This window comes from Lissotriton helveticus, chromosome 4_1 (assembly GCF_964261635.1).
Source record: "Lissotriton helveticus chromosome 4_1, aLisHel1.1, whole genome shotgun sequence".
Classification (NCBI taxonomy): domain Eukaryota; kingdom Metazoa; phylum Chordata; class Amphibia; order Caudata; family Salamandridae; genus Lissotriton; species Lissotriton helveticus.
In genome coordinates, this window is record NC_136063.1 from 1,621,324,641 (window position 1) to 1,621,343,515 (window position 18,875).

The 18,875-nt window shown below is 39.9% G+C and overlaps 1 protein-coding gene across 1 annotated transcript in view; it reads right to left on the reverse strand.

The window, feature by feature from the left end:
* AVL9 (AVL9 cell migration associated) overlaps positions 1 to 18,875 on the reverse strand; it is a 397,244-nt gene that overhangs the window by 110,217 nt on the left and 268,152 nt on the right. The window contains exons 6-8 of the mRNA XM_078688247.1: positions 12,922 to 12,988; positions 6,054 to 6,094; positions 4,492 to 4,530 (exon numbers count right to left, since the gene is read on the reverse strand). Of these exons, the coding sequence (XP_078544373.1) occupies positions 4,492 to 4,530; positions 6,054 to 6,094; positions 12,922 to 12,988 (147 nt within the window). The remainder of the gene's footprint in view (positions 1 to 4,491; positions 4,531 to 6,053; positions 6,095 to 12,921; positions 12,989 to 18,875) is intronic.

Below are 18,875 nucleotides of genomic sequence, written 5' to 3' on the forward strand. Positions count from 1 at the left end.
ACAGTTTTAGGTGTAAGCACATGTTTATCATTAACTTTCTACATGTCCTATATTTCATTTCAATGTCCCCTACCTAATGGCCGATAAGGCTTACATTGGAGTAACTTATTAATATTTAAAAGGAAGGTTTTGACCTGTCAAAGGGGGTTGTTCTGAGAGGTTTAATTTCAGTTGTTACACTGCTAAAGTCAGGCTAGAATGGTAAGCCTAAAGCCATTCTAGTGCGTGGTACGATAGGTGCTATAGTGACATAACTTACCTGCGCTGGGTACACCTTGGACTATACTAGGGACATATAGGTAAATTAAATATGTCAATTAGGAGTATAACAATTCAACAATGTTAAAGACAGGGGATCACAGACACTTTACTACTGGTTAGCAGGGGGTAAAGTACACAGAGTCCCACAGCCAGAAAAAGGAGATGGTGCACCACCAGAATTGTGCCCTATCGAAAGGATGGCCGTTTCCAACTGAAGTGCATGATGGATGGAGCTAATCAAACTACACAGTCGCTGAGGATAATGGTGAGTTGCAATGGCAAGGTGCTAGTTGCAGTGATGTAACCAATATGAGTAGCAGTCAACAATATAGAAAAAAATGAGATCGGTTCTTAATCAAAAGTTATCCCGCTACTCTAGAGTATCCCATGCTCAGACAAAGTCTTAGGAACATGAAAAAAAGAATCGCAATGCAAACAATGTTATTACAATTAAGACACATCACACTTTGGAGGTTTAAAGTTCAATAGTTAAGTCCACAATTTGTCACAGTAATCAAATAAAACAAAGCTTGGTCTAGGGCATGGTTGCCAATGTATTAACAATACAACATGCCTTAGTGTATCTGCGCACATGGGTGTGGTGATCTGCGTCAGTAAGAATGCTAGGATTAATGACTAATCTTCAGGTGCTGGGTCTAAGTTTTAACAGTCTAATATCAAACTGAAAGGCAGAATTATCATTTTGAGTGAAGACACATTGACAAACAAAACTCATACAGATGCCAATGCACACAGAGCACTGTGTTAGGAAATCTCTCATTTGTGTTGTTTTCAATTAGGGCACCACCAGGACCTATTTGGGCACTAAGCAGTGCTTAAGCTAAAGTGGAGAACAGTGGTCAGGGATTGGCTCGGGAAGGTTTCACTGAAATGCCAGCACTACATGGAAGTAAATACAAGTGGCAGAAAAAACTGGGATCATACACTGGAAGGCTCACTTGCTAACCATGAAAAATCATGTATGGTCTTGAAACGTGAAAGAAAAGGCCTTCATAGAATCTTACTTGAAACTTTATTAGACATTTTGTCATTGACCACACCCTGGGTCTTCCTCTGTTAGAAATACTACCTTGAGGAGATAACTGCTCAATCAACATTCCACTGAATGGTAATGTTTGCAGCATTGGTAAGATGGCATGACTTAAGTACCTACCGTATGGTCACTGTAAGACATTCTGTGGCAGAAAATTGTATATTTAATATATTTTCTCTGACAGAATAATTTAAGGCAATTTATAAAATACTTACAATTTACTTTAAATATTAGATTGAGGTGTAGCTTAGATCTTTTTTTTTAACATTGGGTACATTTACATTGATAGTAGACCTTGTACCGCTGGACTGTTGAAGTTTAAATAATATAGTGGTACTAGCATGGCTGCTTGTTATATATTGCAAAATGCATATTCTAATTTTAATAAACTCAGAAGGGGCAGTGATAAAAATATCAAAAAACATTCCCATGTCCTAACATGAATCTATAATACACAACGAATCTGAACTTTAAATAGCCACAGTTCCTTACGACGTTACAATATTTAGTATCAGTTCAGAGCTGATCTTATTTTCACTTGGAAGGAGGGTGGGAATACATTTTATCACCAGTATTCATTATACTGCAGGAGTTAAACTGGCAGTAATTCACAGGTATTCTGGGGCTAATTTGATATAATGTGTTTAGACAGCAGGAACGAATTCCCCTTTCTACAAAGTAATGTATTCTGTTGCTGACTGTACACCCCATTTAGCTCCAGCAGTAAAACTACCACTTTTTCCTTAATTAGACCGCTCATGCTCAAAAATGGATCACAAGGAGCAAAGCTCCTGGAGAGGAATACAAAAACACTACACAACTGCACATGTCCAATGGCAGAAGCATTTGCTTGAAATAAACATAACAAAAATAAGGCAGTGTTTTAAGGCAACAGTAGGAGATGCACAAGAATTTCTCACGCTGTCAGTAAAATCAAGTATGATTTTCTGCTCAAAAGATGCCATTGTTGTAAATACAATACTATTCCGAAGGTGAAACATAATATAATCTCTAATGCAAAAAACGAACTAATCTGAGCAGAATCAGGGGGTGGCAATCTTTAACTAATAGACCACTTAAACCACACAGACACACATTCAAGATGTAATTCTCATAAATGCCATGTGGTCCTCTGTCTTGTTTCACAAGTACAGACTTTCATGGCATTTTAGTCAACAACCCTTTGCATATGGAAAAAATAGTGGCCATGCACACAGCTTTAAAACCCATAGTACAATTCCTAAAATGCAATGTCTGAAAGCTAAGACTAGTTTAAGGTGTCACACATGACTGTCTGGCAGTTATACATTTGGTACACACATTCTTAAATATGGCATCAGTGTACTCATTTTCAATTAATTTCCTCAAAATATTAGTGATCCTCGTTTTAATATTAAATATACTTAACGCTTTTAAAAAGAGGAATAAGGCAGGTAGTCAACACACATGATGGCCAAAAATGTTTTGGGCTCCCACTAAGTGCTCTGTGTCTCAGTCTGCTTCGCCAACGTAGATACGCAGAAAGGATGCAGAAGAAAGGCATAAGGCAAATGGCATAGCTGAATTTAATTTGAAAGCTTTGGGGCACATGGAGCAGCTCCCAAAACAAAGAACTCAGAGCTCACCATCCTCCCTGTTACCCGGCAAATGAGATTGCAAGATGGTCTGCAGTGGTATCCTCAGATGCACTCATTGCCGCTGGTGCAATCTGCAGTCCAGAAGAGATCAGGTCAACGAAGGGATCTTCTGCTTAAACTGGCACTATGGAGGACTTTGCTACAGATCACAGGACAGGGTCTGGGTACTGAGTCAGAAGAAGGAGCTTATCTGCCTAGACTACATGTTCCATTCACCACAAGAGGTGTGGGCTCACATGAAAGAGCAGAGGCAACGTGACTCTGGCGACGATGTTCGTGGAGGCACAGGAATCAGAGGACAGGACTGCCAGCTGTCTGCTTAGAATTTCCTGAAGTCTTGGATTCACTAATCTGGTGACCATCTGGGACTGGTGTCCCTGATTTGCAATACTGCACAAAAAGGAAGGAATATGCCAAAGAAACGTTTTTTTAAACCTTGTGGCATCACATTCCACAAAATAGTTGACTACATGATAGAAGGCCAAGCTGCTTTTCATCATGGCACTATAAAGCAATCCTGAGGAGAAACTGAGAACAATACTTCTATGATAAGTCGTATTGAGGCTAAGCCTGAAGCTTTGACAGAAAGAGTAGAAGTAGGGGGGGGCTGAACATGTTCTCGGAGTACCAGGCATGTGCCTGGCTGCCCTTTAGATGAACAAAGTGGAGAAGAATTCCTTGGCAAAATGGATGGACATATGCCAGAGCTGTGTAGCATAATCTGTTCTGAGGTGGGAAGCCAAGGCTGGCCTCTGGACAACCCCTGGAAGGTATGCAGATGAGAATCTTGGGGTCCCATCTTTGATTTGTGACTGTTCTCTGGTTGAGGACCTAGAAAAGGTTCTACAGAGCCTTCAAGACCAAGGCCAAAGGAATGAACTGGTCTGATCCTTGATTTCCCTGGCTTACCAAGTTCATAGGAAGAAAACTGTGCTAGGGGCAGAATACATAGATAATGTACCCGTAACAGATGTTCCTTGGTGTTTTCAGTCTCTGCATGTTGATGTATGTCTTTGTGTGTTGATGATAAACGATTTTGAACGCTAATATTAGGAAAGATAATGGGCTTTAAGAACATCCTTACCTTGAAACATTTGCATTTGACCACTACATTAAGTGCCTGATCAGGATGGGAAGTATTTTGAGAGGGTGGAAATTAATTAAGAGGTGACGTAAATCAAACACTATTTCGGCTTTTTATAACTTGGAAGTCTGGTTGGGGTTAACAATAAAGCTAGCAGCTAGAACCACATGTAGTACATTTCAGTTGACAAACATAAGTGAAGCCTGACATTTAGTTTCTTTTTTTATCAAATGCTGCAAGCTTTTTAGATTTAAATGGGTTTCACAGGGAGTACTGACATTTACAGCAAATATTCTAGTCTCACACAGTGACAGACATCTTGAACAAAAATGTTAATTCCAAGAAAGTACCGAAATTAGTCCAGCAACACCTAATAAAATCACATCAATGTCAGTCTTCAACGAGATAAAATAGCATTTACAGTTTTATTTTATTGGTTACAATGAACAACCTACCTTTTTTTCTAGAAGGATCAATTTGAACATGATTAAAACCTGTGCATTTGAAAAAGAAAAGCAAATGATATATTCTATAACAATGTTTGATTATTTTGCTTGAATGTGCATATTTAATAAATAAATAGAAAATGCAAACACGTCAGGTTTTTTTTAGATTAGGGCAGTCTGTCCTCAACTAAAAGGCTTACAGATATCTCGCCTAAATTGATCAGATTTTCTTACACACCTAACACTCATTTAAAAGTCAGCACAAGTAAAGCAATGGGTGCAAACTTTAAAAAAAAAAGTTTTTAGTTAACATTTTAGTGTATAACAACATAACAGATATCACAGATCATATATCAAATTGCATTTATATTGGTAATGTATACGCACACATATCATATAGCACTCATTCCTACTGTTACCGTAAGAAAACACATTTACCAAATCTATCCTGTGTGTGGCCTCCATTTCATAAGTCCTGGCCAACAGGGGATCAATCCTATAGCCCTTGCAACTCTCTCCTGTGGTTGTGGTATAAATCCCGGCATTCTGAGATGAGGTCCATTACAGAGGGAATTACCTACTTCACCCTGAATTACCTGGTACAACATTACCGACGTGGGGACTGGGGGTCACAAAAGACCACTGTGCGAGAGGCTCACTGTGCGAGAGGCAGGGCGTCAGAAGAATGTGAGTGGACAAGGCAGACTCTGGGGCAGTTAAGGGGACAAAGTGCTGTGGAAGTGATAAGGTGGCAGCTGGGCTGAGACTCTGTTTCCGGAATCAAACTTGGTGGTTTTATCATGTGTGATACCTCACCAGGTAAAACTAGGTGTGGGAACATGGGGCCACTCAGAAATGGCCAAAGCATAATCCACCTTCTAATGATGGCAGGGCCGGACTGGGAACCAAAACTGGCCCTGGCAAAGAGCTCGGCTGGCACCCCTGGGAGCGTCAGAGCTGTTTGCCAGGGCCGGTTTTGGCCGGTTTCGCAGCTATGCTGCAAAAAAAAGGCCCGTAACAAAAATGGCCCCCAGGGGCCAAAATTGCCCCCCACCTAGCGGCCCACCGGGGAAACTCCCGGTGCCCGCTACGGCAAGTCCGGCCCTAAACGACGGCCTTATTGCTAAATTAGGCATTTGTTGTTTTATACTGGCCCCCTCCTGCATTCCGACACCAGCCCCCTCACTTAGAGACTGACTAAACATTATTTGGTCACGTAATTTTTGTTGCACCTCTGTGCTATCTCTTTAAGTTCCATATCAGCAAAACCTTCAACCCCTCATCCTCTACCACCTTCTACTCGTCTTCACACAACACTTCATGCCCTAACTCTACACATCTGAGGTAGTTAATCCTACATTAAAAGTTCTCTTTTCCATGTAACTCCTTCTAAACTCATACGCTAAAGACTTCAAGAATCACGTTAAGTTAGATGGAAATAAGACAAGGATTGGGTGGGTGGGTGGCTGTGTGTCCAAAGAAGAATAGCACAACTCAGTTGCTGATTCAGATAATGAAACGTAATTTTCTGTATCACAACATACTAAATAAAGCATATACAAATGCAATACCTTGTGTCGAAACTGGAGAACTAAATCTCGGGGCGAAAGACCTAAAACAAAAAAGGTAAAACTATTACATTCATTGCATATAATAAATAAGGCAGAATCCTCTAGTCTCTTCCTGGCATTCCGTATTCTTTCATTATACAGATTTTTAAAAAGTGAACACTACTCGTGCAAATAATCTAGGCTAATAACATTTTCACAAAGCGTTAAGAGTTCAAAGTGAAGGAACCAAAGCAAAAGTTCTGACAATGTATTAGCCAACATATCTAATACAAAAACCCAATATTTGGCGGTATAGGACACACTCGTAGTGCATGGGTGGTGCCCACGATCACGGAGGGAAACAGACAATTACATAATACTTGTGTGTGAGCTTGGGCTAATTAACGGTGAATTAGTCCATGAAAGAATTAAATGCAGAATTGGATCGAAATCAATAGAAACGAAAATCGTAATTTTGAAGATGTGAAAACGATGAACACATTTGCTTGACAAAGTATTTTTGAATTTTGAGTCGTTTTCGGAGCATTGATATGTCTCATTTCAAACATATCAACTATCTATATGTAGAATTTTCATGAATGCGGATACAAAACGAGCAATAGAGAAACTTTTGATTAGACAACATATCTTTTTGACAGCAACTCTTGGTTCCCCTGCCTGGTTCATTTAGAAGTGTGGAAATCACTGTGTTTCCAACAGCGGAGCATCCGTCCCCACCACTGTTGGAAACAGTCTCACAGTCATTGGGTCAGCCATCAGCATTGAGCAGTTGACCTGGTAATAGGAACACTGATTTATTTAGGGCTGGCTTCCAACACCATGTCTGTCGTGTTTTTCCCGCTGTGACAGATGGAGCGCGCATCATGACCACCATGAACAGCACAGAGATCTAGATCAGGAAAATATGAGCACTGTCCCCTCATGGGTTGGGGGTACTTCCCATCACATCTGGGTCATTGATTTAACATTTTTCAAAAGACAAACCCAGATTTAGGGGTCTGTCTTGTACTCTATGTGAACAATCTCCACCAAACCGTTGTAAAGCTGGAATATGACAGGCGAATTTTTGAAGGGCTTTCATCAATTACAGCGTTATGGTGGCAACTCGCACAAAATCCATACACTACAGGAGTGTTTAGTAAATGGCATTATACACTGCAATAACAATATGGAGAACCAGCAACGAACCAGCAACCAACCAGTGTTTCATTTACATCAAGTTCTTCTCTTCTTGAAATATAAAACACTTTCATGTTGCAGAACAGCGAGGTCTTGATTTACAGAGTTTCTGAAAATGTTAGATCCAGATTGAAAAACTTGTGTGCTGACCCACTGAGTCAAATTTGATATTTCAACATGAAGGGGACACCTGCAGTGACTGCTGGTACCCTCAACATTTGGTAGAGATCCACCCAAATATTGAGGGTACCAGCCGCATGTGGCAGTCAGTCGTGGTTAGTTAAAAAAATTTAAAAAAGCAGTGTTTATAATGAACCATGAGTGACAGCTCTGAAGTTGGAGGCAAGACTGAAAATAAATTAAAATGAAAAATGAAAATAAAAATGCACATACCTCAGCTGGCTTGCCTCCTTCGGTCCATCTTGGTCCCTCGGCGTTCTGACAGCAGCAGTGGAATTCTCCACACAAATCCTGACACTGCTTTCATGCTGCAGATGAGCAGCATGAAAACATGGCCAGGATTGGCAGAAGCAGGTTGCCTCGATGTGCCTAGAGAAAATGGGGCCCTGTGTCTGTGCTCCACCTAGCTGTCTTAGATAGCTAGGTGGAGAGGTTTACACTGCACGGGTCAGGCAGGCCGTCGAAAGACAGCCGGCCAAAATGACCTGCGCAGTGTAAACAGATGGAGTGAGCACCGCTTCCCTGCTGCCAGTCAGCAGCATTGGCTTCGCCCCCAAACATGGCTCGGCTGGGGAAAGGGAAAACTAAAATGGTAATAAATGTATTTTTTTTATAATTTTACTTTTCTCCTTTGCAACGGCGCTGGACACCTGCTTCTCATGTAGCAGATGTCTGTGTGGCATACAGGGACAAATTGCAGCCTAGAAAGGTTTATCAGAAGGAGTGCTAGGGGATGTATGACAGTACAACGCGATCATTTTGATCGTGGTACTTTACTTCGCGGTTTTTACAACGCAAGTCGTTACAAAGACTTGCCTTGGAGGGCGCTGGATTGAGGATTAATATGATTTTCTATTCCAACTCCAGCCCACGTAACAGTAGGGAAGGTGTTGGAATAGAAAATCACACTATTCCTTAACCTAGAGTGCCATCAAGTGCAAGTCGTTGTAATGACTTGCGTTGTAATTGCTGCGTAGTAAAGGTTGTGCGGTGTAAACACCGCGTTGTGAATGATGTTTCCCTTGCTAGGTATGTTGACCTTTGGTGTTAGTTTGACTGCAGCTCGGACTACCAGGGAGGGCTGCTCCGTGGTATTACACGAAACCAAAAACCTATTATCAAAATGTGAACAAAGTCATCTTGTGGGGACTCTGTTCTCTCCAAAATGAATGAATGCACATAAGTATCCCAACTCTGTTGCAATTGCTGATGGAGATGGGCTCACTTAGTGATAATAATAAATAATAATTCTTATTTATAAAGCGCGAACATATCACCCCTCAAAGGTTTCAAGGCACTGGGAGCTGTTGGGAAGAATAGGTGAGCTATTGCGAAGAGTCAGATGATGCTGAGCTGCTACCGGAGATCAAACCGTGAGCAGCGCGCTGCGGTGTCAGTTGCTCTGGCCACTGCGCCATACCTCTCCCTGCATGCATGCAGCGTTTTGCGTCTGTGGTGGTCCCTGTAGCTTTTTTCCCTTACACTGGTGTCCATTTGTCTAATGGCATGTGGCACAGTAGTAGAAGAGAGATAAGAAGGGAGACGGTAAGAGGAAGGTGGAGCCAGCACTCTGAAAGTCAGGGACTTTTCAAACTGCTCCTGATATTGAGCTGCCAGCTAGTTAGCAGCCAGTGTACAAAGACCCTTGTTGATCCAAAGACACTGGTGCCAATGCTGCATAAAACCCAGCATGGCCGTACGCAAAGTCGGTAGCAATGCTCTACCTTCTATCTGCATGCCATATACATTAGTACTATGCGCCTATTTACATATGCTCACATACGCTTTTACAATGTGCTGTGTATTTTATAGTGGTATTGGAAGAAATCTAACCTCATAAGGAGTTCATTGTCAGCTATGTGGGGGTATGCATGGCTTAAGTATAAACTGTCAGTTCACGACTAGAATTAAGAGCACCTGGTCCTCATCATCAGCGCTTCAGCACTTTAAGGGTGTGTTAGCCATACAAGGGAACAGGGATAGTCAAGCAGGCTGTCTAAAAGTGAAAACAGTAAGGACAGGTTCTGCACATTTTGGCACACCAAACTTAACTGAGATTCACTATGCAACCGTCTGTGATGCAGTGTGAGCCCTCATCGAGTTTCCAAGGCCAAGTCACACCCCTGAATGCCCAAATGTCCAAGACGTTTCATGGGACACTGCATGATTCTAAGAGAATTGTTGCTACATGATTTGGCTGACGTGTTTAAGCCATGAACCAAACGGGAAACAACCTTTACAACGCAACTTTTACAACGCACTACCATTACAACGAAACTTTTACAACGCTAAAACTTTTACAACGCATACCATTACAACGCATGTTTTGACAACGCAAGTACTTTTACAACGCATGCCATTACAACGTAAGTATTGGTAAGTATATAATTATATTTATTATTTTATATGTTTTTTATTTTTTTTACGTTTTCAGTTTTTGGGTAAAGGGGTATTTTTAGGGTTTAGGGTCAGTTTTCAGTTTTTGGGTAAAGGGGTATTTTTAGGGTTCAGGGTCAGTTTTAAGTTTTTGGGTAAAGGGGTATTTTTAGGGTTCAGGGTCAGTTTTCAGTTTTTGGGTAAAGGGGTATTTTTAGGGTTCAGGGTCAGTTTTCAGTTTTTGGGTAAAGGGGTATTTTTAGGGTTCAGGGTCAGTTTTCAGTTTTTGGGTACAGGGGTATTTTTAGGGTTCAGGGTCAGTTTTCAGTTTTTGGGGTACAGGGGTATTTTTAGGGTTCAGGGACAGTTTTCAGTTTTTGGGGTACAGGGGTATTTTTAGGGTTCAGGGACAGTTTTGGGTTTTTGGGGTACAGGGGTATTTTTAGGGTTCTGGGTTAATTTGGGTTTTTGGGGTACAGGGGTACAGGGTAAAAAAAAATGTAATTAATTAAATTAATTACAATTAATTAAAAAAAAAAATATTATATACTTACCAATACTTACGTTGTAATGGCATGCGTTGTAAAAGTACTTGCGTTGTAAAAACATGCGTTGTAATGGTATGCGTTGTAAAAGTTTTTGCGTTGTAAAAAATTCGTTGTAACGGTATGCGTTGTAAAAGTATGCGTTGTAACGTCATACATCCAACCAGACAAATAGTGTGTCAAATGGAGGGAAATGACGATTGGCTAAAGTATCTACCCCGACACAGGTTGACCACCCAATGACACTCTTGAGCAAACGAAAAAAGAGAAGCAGTCTAGACATCAAAAGAGAGAAGGAGGGGGAGGAAAAATATGAATATCAACCTCCACCCCTTGCCCCATTGATCGGGCCCGGTCAGACACAGGAACAGCAACTGAGTAACTGTTGGGCTCCAAGCAACCTTGAAGGCGGGTCAGGGGTTTTCACATATACAAAACGGGGAGCCCAACTACTTATGAACCTTCCTCAGTGTGAGATGCACAACATGGCCTAGATGGCGCGACAGTGGCAGTTAGTCTTCGCAAAGACTTCAGGTCAAAAGGAGATGATGCTCATCCCATGGGACACTGCAACTAACAATCCCTCTCTCTAGACACCGCTCAGTGCACTAGTGCATGAATGCGTGGTAAGCTTTGTAGATAACCCCAAGCAGTGCGAAAGAATGACATTTTAAGAGGCTGTACCGAACTATCACAAGAAAGAACACCGAGAGAGAGGGCACCAATAGATAGAAGAGGGTGAGTCAATCATAAAACTTCGACAATCCCAGAACAATTATAAACAATGGAAAGCTCAAATCAAAGAAATCAATAAAGCTTCCATCTCGGGTTCCAAAGGAACAGCAAATCCCTTCCCATGCACACTTTATCACCATATCCGGACCACCAACAGACCAGAAATGGGCACCAGACCTACAGTATGTAAACTGGAACAGTAAAAAAAAAAAAAAGCTATTTAACTGCACAACCCACCCTACCGGACAACAACCGACTGACGACTCTGTCACACTTATGCAATAAAAAGGAATCAGGAAATACCACCAGATCAAAACTCAAGGACCTCATTCGACTACAAATGAAATATTGTAATTGCAAATGTATTCAAGCCCTCACAGAAAGAATCATGAGAGGCAATTTGGAGGAAGCACTCTGCATGGCTGATGCATACACTTTGGCCAGAGTCAGGGTTAGACATGCTCACAGCGGGTTTGAATGCCAGCATGGACCAACACGAATCTACTCAACTATTAGGGAGAAACAGAAATCTGGAAAGCAAGGCCTTTGTGGTGACGAATATGGCAGGACCGATACTATCAACTGATTACTCTAAAGCACCAACAAATTAATAGCTACTGATTTCACAGACCTTCTGAAGCTACAAAGAAATATTTCTTTGACCACAAACAAAAAGGCTGAGCTGCATTTTCTGTGACTCACTTGGTCTTTGGTTGTTTGCTACCTAATCTGCTGCGTTGTTTTAAACGCCATCCAGAACTGTAATCCTTTAAAATGTCTGTCACGTCCATTTCTTTCTTGCAGGTTTTGGATTAGAAAAAGCTTTTGGATACAAGTGTATCTTCTGCCGTATACACTGGATTGCCTCCCTTACAAACACTGATCAAAATACTCCTTCAAATTAGACCTGGGTGAAATTTTAATTATGCAAATGCAATTTTGCGTATGCAACATTAAAAATGTAATGCCACATTGCGTAATTTCGGGTAGAAACTTTAATGCAAAATATAAAGTTTGGGCTTTTTTTTTTTTTTTAACATGAGCGGCATTTCAGGTAGATTTTTTACCTGGGCGGACTGGTTGTGTAATTTTTGAGCCCAAAACTACAAATCTGAACTTAAGAAGCAGTGTTTTGAATGCAAGTTAGACGAAAACAAATCGAAATTACATTTTTGAGATGACTATTTACACAAATGGCCCGTTCGAATCATTTTTGAAGTGCAAGATGCAGTTTGCGTAATTACACATAATTTCGTGTCTTTTTGTGGTGATTTTGCAGAATTGCGAAACAGCAAAATATGTGTTTCGCACACCTTTAAGTGAAATGTATTAATCATTTTTCTCGCTTAAGTTTTCCTCTTTTTCTCATTTACCACTTTTTCCCCTCATTAAACTGTACATTCTATATCCCCTATTTTAGTAATGACTTACATTTAACTATTGCACGTTATGTTGAGGATGCTAAATGTATGAAGTAAACTTGATAGTGAACTTGGATTCCCAAACTACAAAAATGGAAATTCCCAAGACAGCTCGTCTAGATACGGCTCTTGTGTAGGTGCTAGTCTGGTTTGTAATACTTGCAGAAACACTAGATTTCTTCTGTTTTTCAGATATTAACTATGGATTGCTTTTAGAATACTCAATGCCCATTATTATAGTCAAAGCCAATAAAAAAGGTTAATTTAAATGATTAATTACTACACATTTTTTAGTCACACTTTCAGTCAACCGGTTTGGCTATACATATTTCTGCAACATCAAAGTAATTCGAAAGGGATGTGAAAGTCTCATAATCTGCTGCACTAACATCTGACCCATCGTACATTCACATCCCTGTAAACATCACTTACCGAGGTACAACTGGGAGCCTTCCAAAGGCGCGCCGCCCAAAGAGCTGTTCATGTTCTCGTACAGCTCCTTGAAATGGAAAACAGAGAGGTTACTGGGGTTCAGAGGCCGTCAATAAAGGAAGGCGCGCGCACAGTTCTACCCGCGTAGCAGAGAAGCCCCTGCCGGAAAAGTAATAACACTGTACGTCACACTGATAACAGTTTTCTGGCATGCACCAAAACATTTACAGGAAATGAAAACGTAATTTGTCACATTTCAATTTTGGCCTGCTTTTTTTTAGATAGAGCCCGGCTTTGGGGTTATTTGACACATAAGTAAATACCTTTCACTTGTAAGTGAAGAATGTACTTCAAACCTATAGGGACTATTCACTAACTACATTTTGATGTAGTTTGTAGTACATAGTAGAATACTAACACTACAAAATGCTACGTCTCCACTTCTGTCTATTCGCAGTCGGGGTAGAGATTTACACACTAGTAAGTTTATGTTTTAGTATTAAATGTGGGAGGGACGAGGGAGTGGTGGAAACATGGGGGATATTTATTATTAAATAACGGGTTCAGAGAAAAGTAAGGTGGGACGTGCCCCCACCCACAAAACAGTTAGGTCATTGCTATGCACAAACGGCACTTCTATAGTTATTACACCCACAAAAGCCCCCAAACAGTCATAAATGTACTCCAACTCAAATTAGGAGTTAGTCCTGCACCACACATGGCCAACCACTAATATTAAAACACCCTCCGACAGAAAATAATAAAGCAAGGGACTTATATATAATCCAATTGGAATAACTTTTTATTAAATTAACTTATTTAAATGTTTTAAAATTAGAAATAAATGTCATTTAATGCTACAAATATATATATGTATATTTCAATATATATATATATAAAAAGAACCTAGATATTAGTTTAAAATAATGTCAATTAATTCGAATTAATTCTATACATAACTTCATATGTTTACTAAATAAATAAATATACATGTTATACTTTAGGTGGGATTGTTTTATTTAAAATGCAGGAAATGTTTTATTTAATATATTAAAAATAATGAAATATTGAATTACAAATTAAGTTAATGTAGCTTTTTAAAAAAAATTCTACATTTAAAATACATATCTGAACTGAATTTACATTAATTTTTAACATAAAAATATTTGTATTAATTAGTTTTGGGGATTTAATAAACTTTAAAACTTTTCTTGATACTTTCCTATAGGGAAATCTTTCAGGTAGCAGAGACAAGTAGTAAAATTATGCTCGTACATTAGGCTCCAATACCTGAATTCAGAGAGTGGGGACATGCAAAACTACACTTTTGTGTAGCTTTAAACTTGTACATAGTAAATAGTTAAAAGTAGTAAAGTTACTCTAAAATGTAAGAGGAAACTTATACGTGTAAATTTCCTCACATGTAAGTTTACCTTTGTGAATAACCCCCAAAGTAGCTGCTCAAGGGCAATAGCAAAAAAACCCTGCATCTACGTCAGTTTGACTTATGTTAAAGTCACTTCAGTGGCAGTTAAAATACATCCCTATAATGAATCCCTTTTCACAAGAGTTAATCAGGTACCTGTGCCAAACTTTTAAGATAACGTTCCCTCTCACAATTTACTACACCATCTTAAACTGTGACCTACTAAGTACAGAGCAACTTGTTCTCCTACAATGGCACCAACTTATGTTCTTTCCTGGTTTCTTTCATTCATTCATTCCCCCACCACTAATATCAAACCCAAAGAGTCTGTAAAGTCCACGAACCCTACACCATGCATGTTACCACCACTATGTCACAAGATCACTTCTTCGTTCCTGAGGTTTGCCTTTGAAATAACCATAACTATTGGGGGTGGTGGGGTTCTATTATGTTGCATCTGTAGCCCACTTGTCAGTTATTAAATCCTCAATGTTTCTTGGTCACCAGCTTAACTATTGCTTTCATTTACAGGCCGCTGAGAAGTTTTATAGGGTGCACACAGATAGTACACCTTACACTGACCAGGAAGTAGTAATACATGACACCGTAACAAACAGTTTTCAATGAAATACAGGGAGTCTTCGAGATCTCAATTACCCCGACCACAATTAGGCAGTAATAGATGTACATATAGCTGCAGGCGGTCAGCTGATAAATCACCAGATACAGGTATTCCCACTGAAATGAGTAAGTCCATGAAAAACTGAAAGAATATGAAAATCTTTGGTCGGGCAACCCTCAGGAAAGGTACACTATGTCTGTGACATTAGCCACCATAGACTTTGTGCCGTGTGCCTGTCCCAATGTACAAATAGCAGCATGCTTAGAGTACTGGTATTGTTCTGGTCAATACGTAGTGATGTGGTGTTTGCAACAAGCACTGCGCTAGTTACTACCAAGGTTATGTAATAACATCAACCAAATGTGTTCAGTGATCTGGCTCAGGACAATCGCCTGAAGATAAGAACTGTACACAAACATCATTCCCTCTCTTACATCTCTCTGCTCCACACCAAACGGTGTGATCAGTCCCTCCCCAGTCACAGGTTAAAGGCACCTTAAGGCCAATAGATACAAAAATAATAAAAGATTTGTGAATTATATATCATGCGAGTAGGACGGATCTGTGATAAGACTGCACTTTCACCCGCCCATGGATGTCAATGTCTCACTTACCAGAAATAAAAAGGTTTCCTCTTAACTCTATGGGGGTCTATTCACATACTTTATTTTGTAGTACATTTGGTAATAGTACTACTCATGTAGAACAAAATGCTATTCTCAAACTTACATGTTGGAGGTCTCTTACCTGCATATCTTTTTTGTGTGGAGATCTCTGCTCGACTGCAGGGAACTTTGCATACATACGTGTACATATTTGTAGTAAATGTGGGACAGGAGGAGCGGCTGGAAAATACACTCCAGCACCAACCTGGAATATGTCCAGTACCATACATGGCCAACCACTTGTACTGCAACACCCCCCCATAAAATAATGAAGGCAGGGACTTGAAAGCTCTTAGGAAATATTATTAAAATGAATTCAAATATTTCACTTCTAAAAAAGAAACAAATATAATTTAATGCTTTATATATATATATATATATATATATATATATATATATATATATATATATATATATATATATATATAAAACTAATCATAGGTATTTTAATAACCGTTTTGTATTTTAAAAATGCATGTAACTAATTGTTCCAAAACTATAATATAATATATTATATAATAAACATTTTACTTTGGGCGGGATTTTTTTTAAATCTTTAAAAAAATGAACTGTCATTTAGTGTATTTAAACTAAATACTCAATTCAAAAGGAAGTTAATATTGCTGCAGCATTTTTTATTTAGTTAATATTGAACAAAAACGTATTTTTACTATTTTCTTTTAAAGTTTAATTAACATTTTCAAATATACCTATGCTTTACTGTAGGGAGATCTCCATCCCAATAGTAGGGACCTCTGTTTAAGTGTGAAAAGTTACTAGTAGAAACTTAGCACCTTTATATTGGGTTCCACTACTGTTTCAAGGGGTGATACATGCAAGTCTACACTTTGTAGTAAATTTACACTTAGAAATAGTGAATGGCCAAAGGTAGTACATTTACTACAAAGTATAAAAGTAAAGCTTCACGTGTAGATTTACTCCAGCAAAAATGTACATCTGCGTCTATGTACGTGCATGATTACACGACATTAGGCGAAATTATCAAGCACTTACACTCCATTAACTCCACAATTTTGAGGAACACAGCAGAACTTTTTATGAGAGTATAAAGAGATCTTTTATAAATCACAAAGCTTATACATTATTTGTACTATAACATATGACAGCAAAAGGCTTCTATTAATCATATAACACAGATTACTTTCACATTCGGATTGTTTTTCATAGTTTTCATTCATGAGTTACTCAAATACTGTGATAAACAGGATGACATATCCAAGATGAAAACAGCCTACACGTTTCGTCCCTATTCACATGGGACTTCTTCAGGGCAGCTCTCAATATTGCGGGAAGTCTTATCTTCAACTGCCAGTTGTATGCTTAACAATCCTTATCAGCTATTCAAACCTCATATATCTCCTCTGTAAATTCAAAGCCTGTTAGGCATACAAACAGCACAATCAATTTCAAACACAGTATCTTGTTCCTTTCTGCATTCTCTTTATAATCCCCTAGTAAGCCAATCCAAAAAAGTATTGACATAGAAGTCCTCTTCTCATCAGTTATCAATTCTATCAGCCCTTTCTGTGCATGCCTTTGACCATAGAAGCGTGTAGTGCCCCCAGGTCCTCGTAAGAGTCAGCCGTCAGCAGTGTCACGACGTCTGGGACAAACAGTGTGCAGGCAAAATTTAGACCATAACCGTTATTCTGTTGTGATATTACTTACACTCCATTAGTCTATGCAGCAGCAAACACACACTAATTACACTACAGTCCCCCTTCAAAATGAACAAAAAACATTCCACACATAAACAAGCATTAGCAAAGTAATGGGTCTGGGTTTAATGTGCTAACACATGCAGTGTTCTTACACTAACACGAGAGAGGCAGGAGGGGGCCAGTAGAGATGGTTAAATTTCCTCTTAAAACAGCAACTTTTGAGGCAAAACGTCTACCTCAAATCTCACTTTTGGGGGTAATTGGACCTTGAGCTGCCTGAAGGCTTCACAGCTAGAAAGGACATCATTTATATTAATGTTAACTTGTGTTCCAAATCATCGAACCTCATGTCGGTAGGCTCATGAACTTTCAAATAAGTATATTATGTTTATTTCATAAATTTAAATGTTAACCGAAGCGGATAATAAAGGTGGTCAACAGGATTCAGAGGCAGTTGCCAGACAGGAGGTTGCGGGGTCAAATCACCACATGTGACCCCATCCATTGCTTAATCTTGCCAGTGGGGGCCACCAGCACTTATTTTTGGAGACCGGCACTTATTTTTCTGAGAAAAACACTGCAAAGATGGAGGAAGGGAAAGACTGAACAACAGTCACAAAGGGAGAAAGCTGGAACCTGCAAGAGCGATCTAAATGGGGTAGGATAAGTCTGGCAGTGGATTGAAGAGGCACAAGATGGATTTAGGACTACCAGCTTTAGGATTCAGTGTGCTGGCATTTAATTGTACCAACCCCAGGCTTCGGACTAGAGCTTTGGGCATCAGCACGCACTGCTTTACAAATTAAGCACTACCGCATCTCATAAACACTGACTATTTCCATTGCTCCATATATCATAAAATTCGGATGATGAGTCATTTAGGGTGATTAGCTACTGTACTGCTAGAACTTCGTATAAATTGGATCTGTGAACACACAGCAGCTTAGGGACATTACTACATGCTAACATGTATATATGTGTGACCATGTGCTACCACACACTCAGAACAGGTGCCAGTGCACTCTCGATTCAGGCCACAGAGGTCGAACATTTTTGTAATCCACAGACAGACCCCCACCGCCTCCTGCCCAGTTCTTCAGAACACAAAGCCAGTAGCGAGGTCATGATTGGTTTATTTACCACCATGCAGCAGTGTGAGCAGGGCTGCTATAATTTGCCAAAGCATAGGGCAGCCTCTCGCAAAATTAACTGGCACCGAGCTGGTAGCAGGATGTAACGTCTCAGCCAATCCCCAAAACCCAGTGCCTTGAGCAGCGCGCACACCACAGCAGCTGCCGGCCACTCCAGCTAAGACTTTAGTCAGTATATCAGCCCTATTGGCTTGACAGTCGAGGCTCTATCTCTGCCTACTATGCGTGACAATGCATTACAGTGCGGTGATGCAGACCACCACACTGAAATGCGTTACTCTAACGCTTGATGCATGATACTTGGCAGGGCTGCAAAGGTATATCTTAGATTGCAAGGTGGTGACAAGGCAGCTGCAGCTTTAGCACGCCAAGAACCTGCACACCCTTGTGATATTCGAACATGTGTCT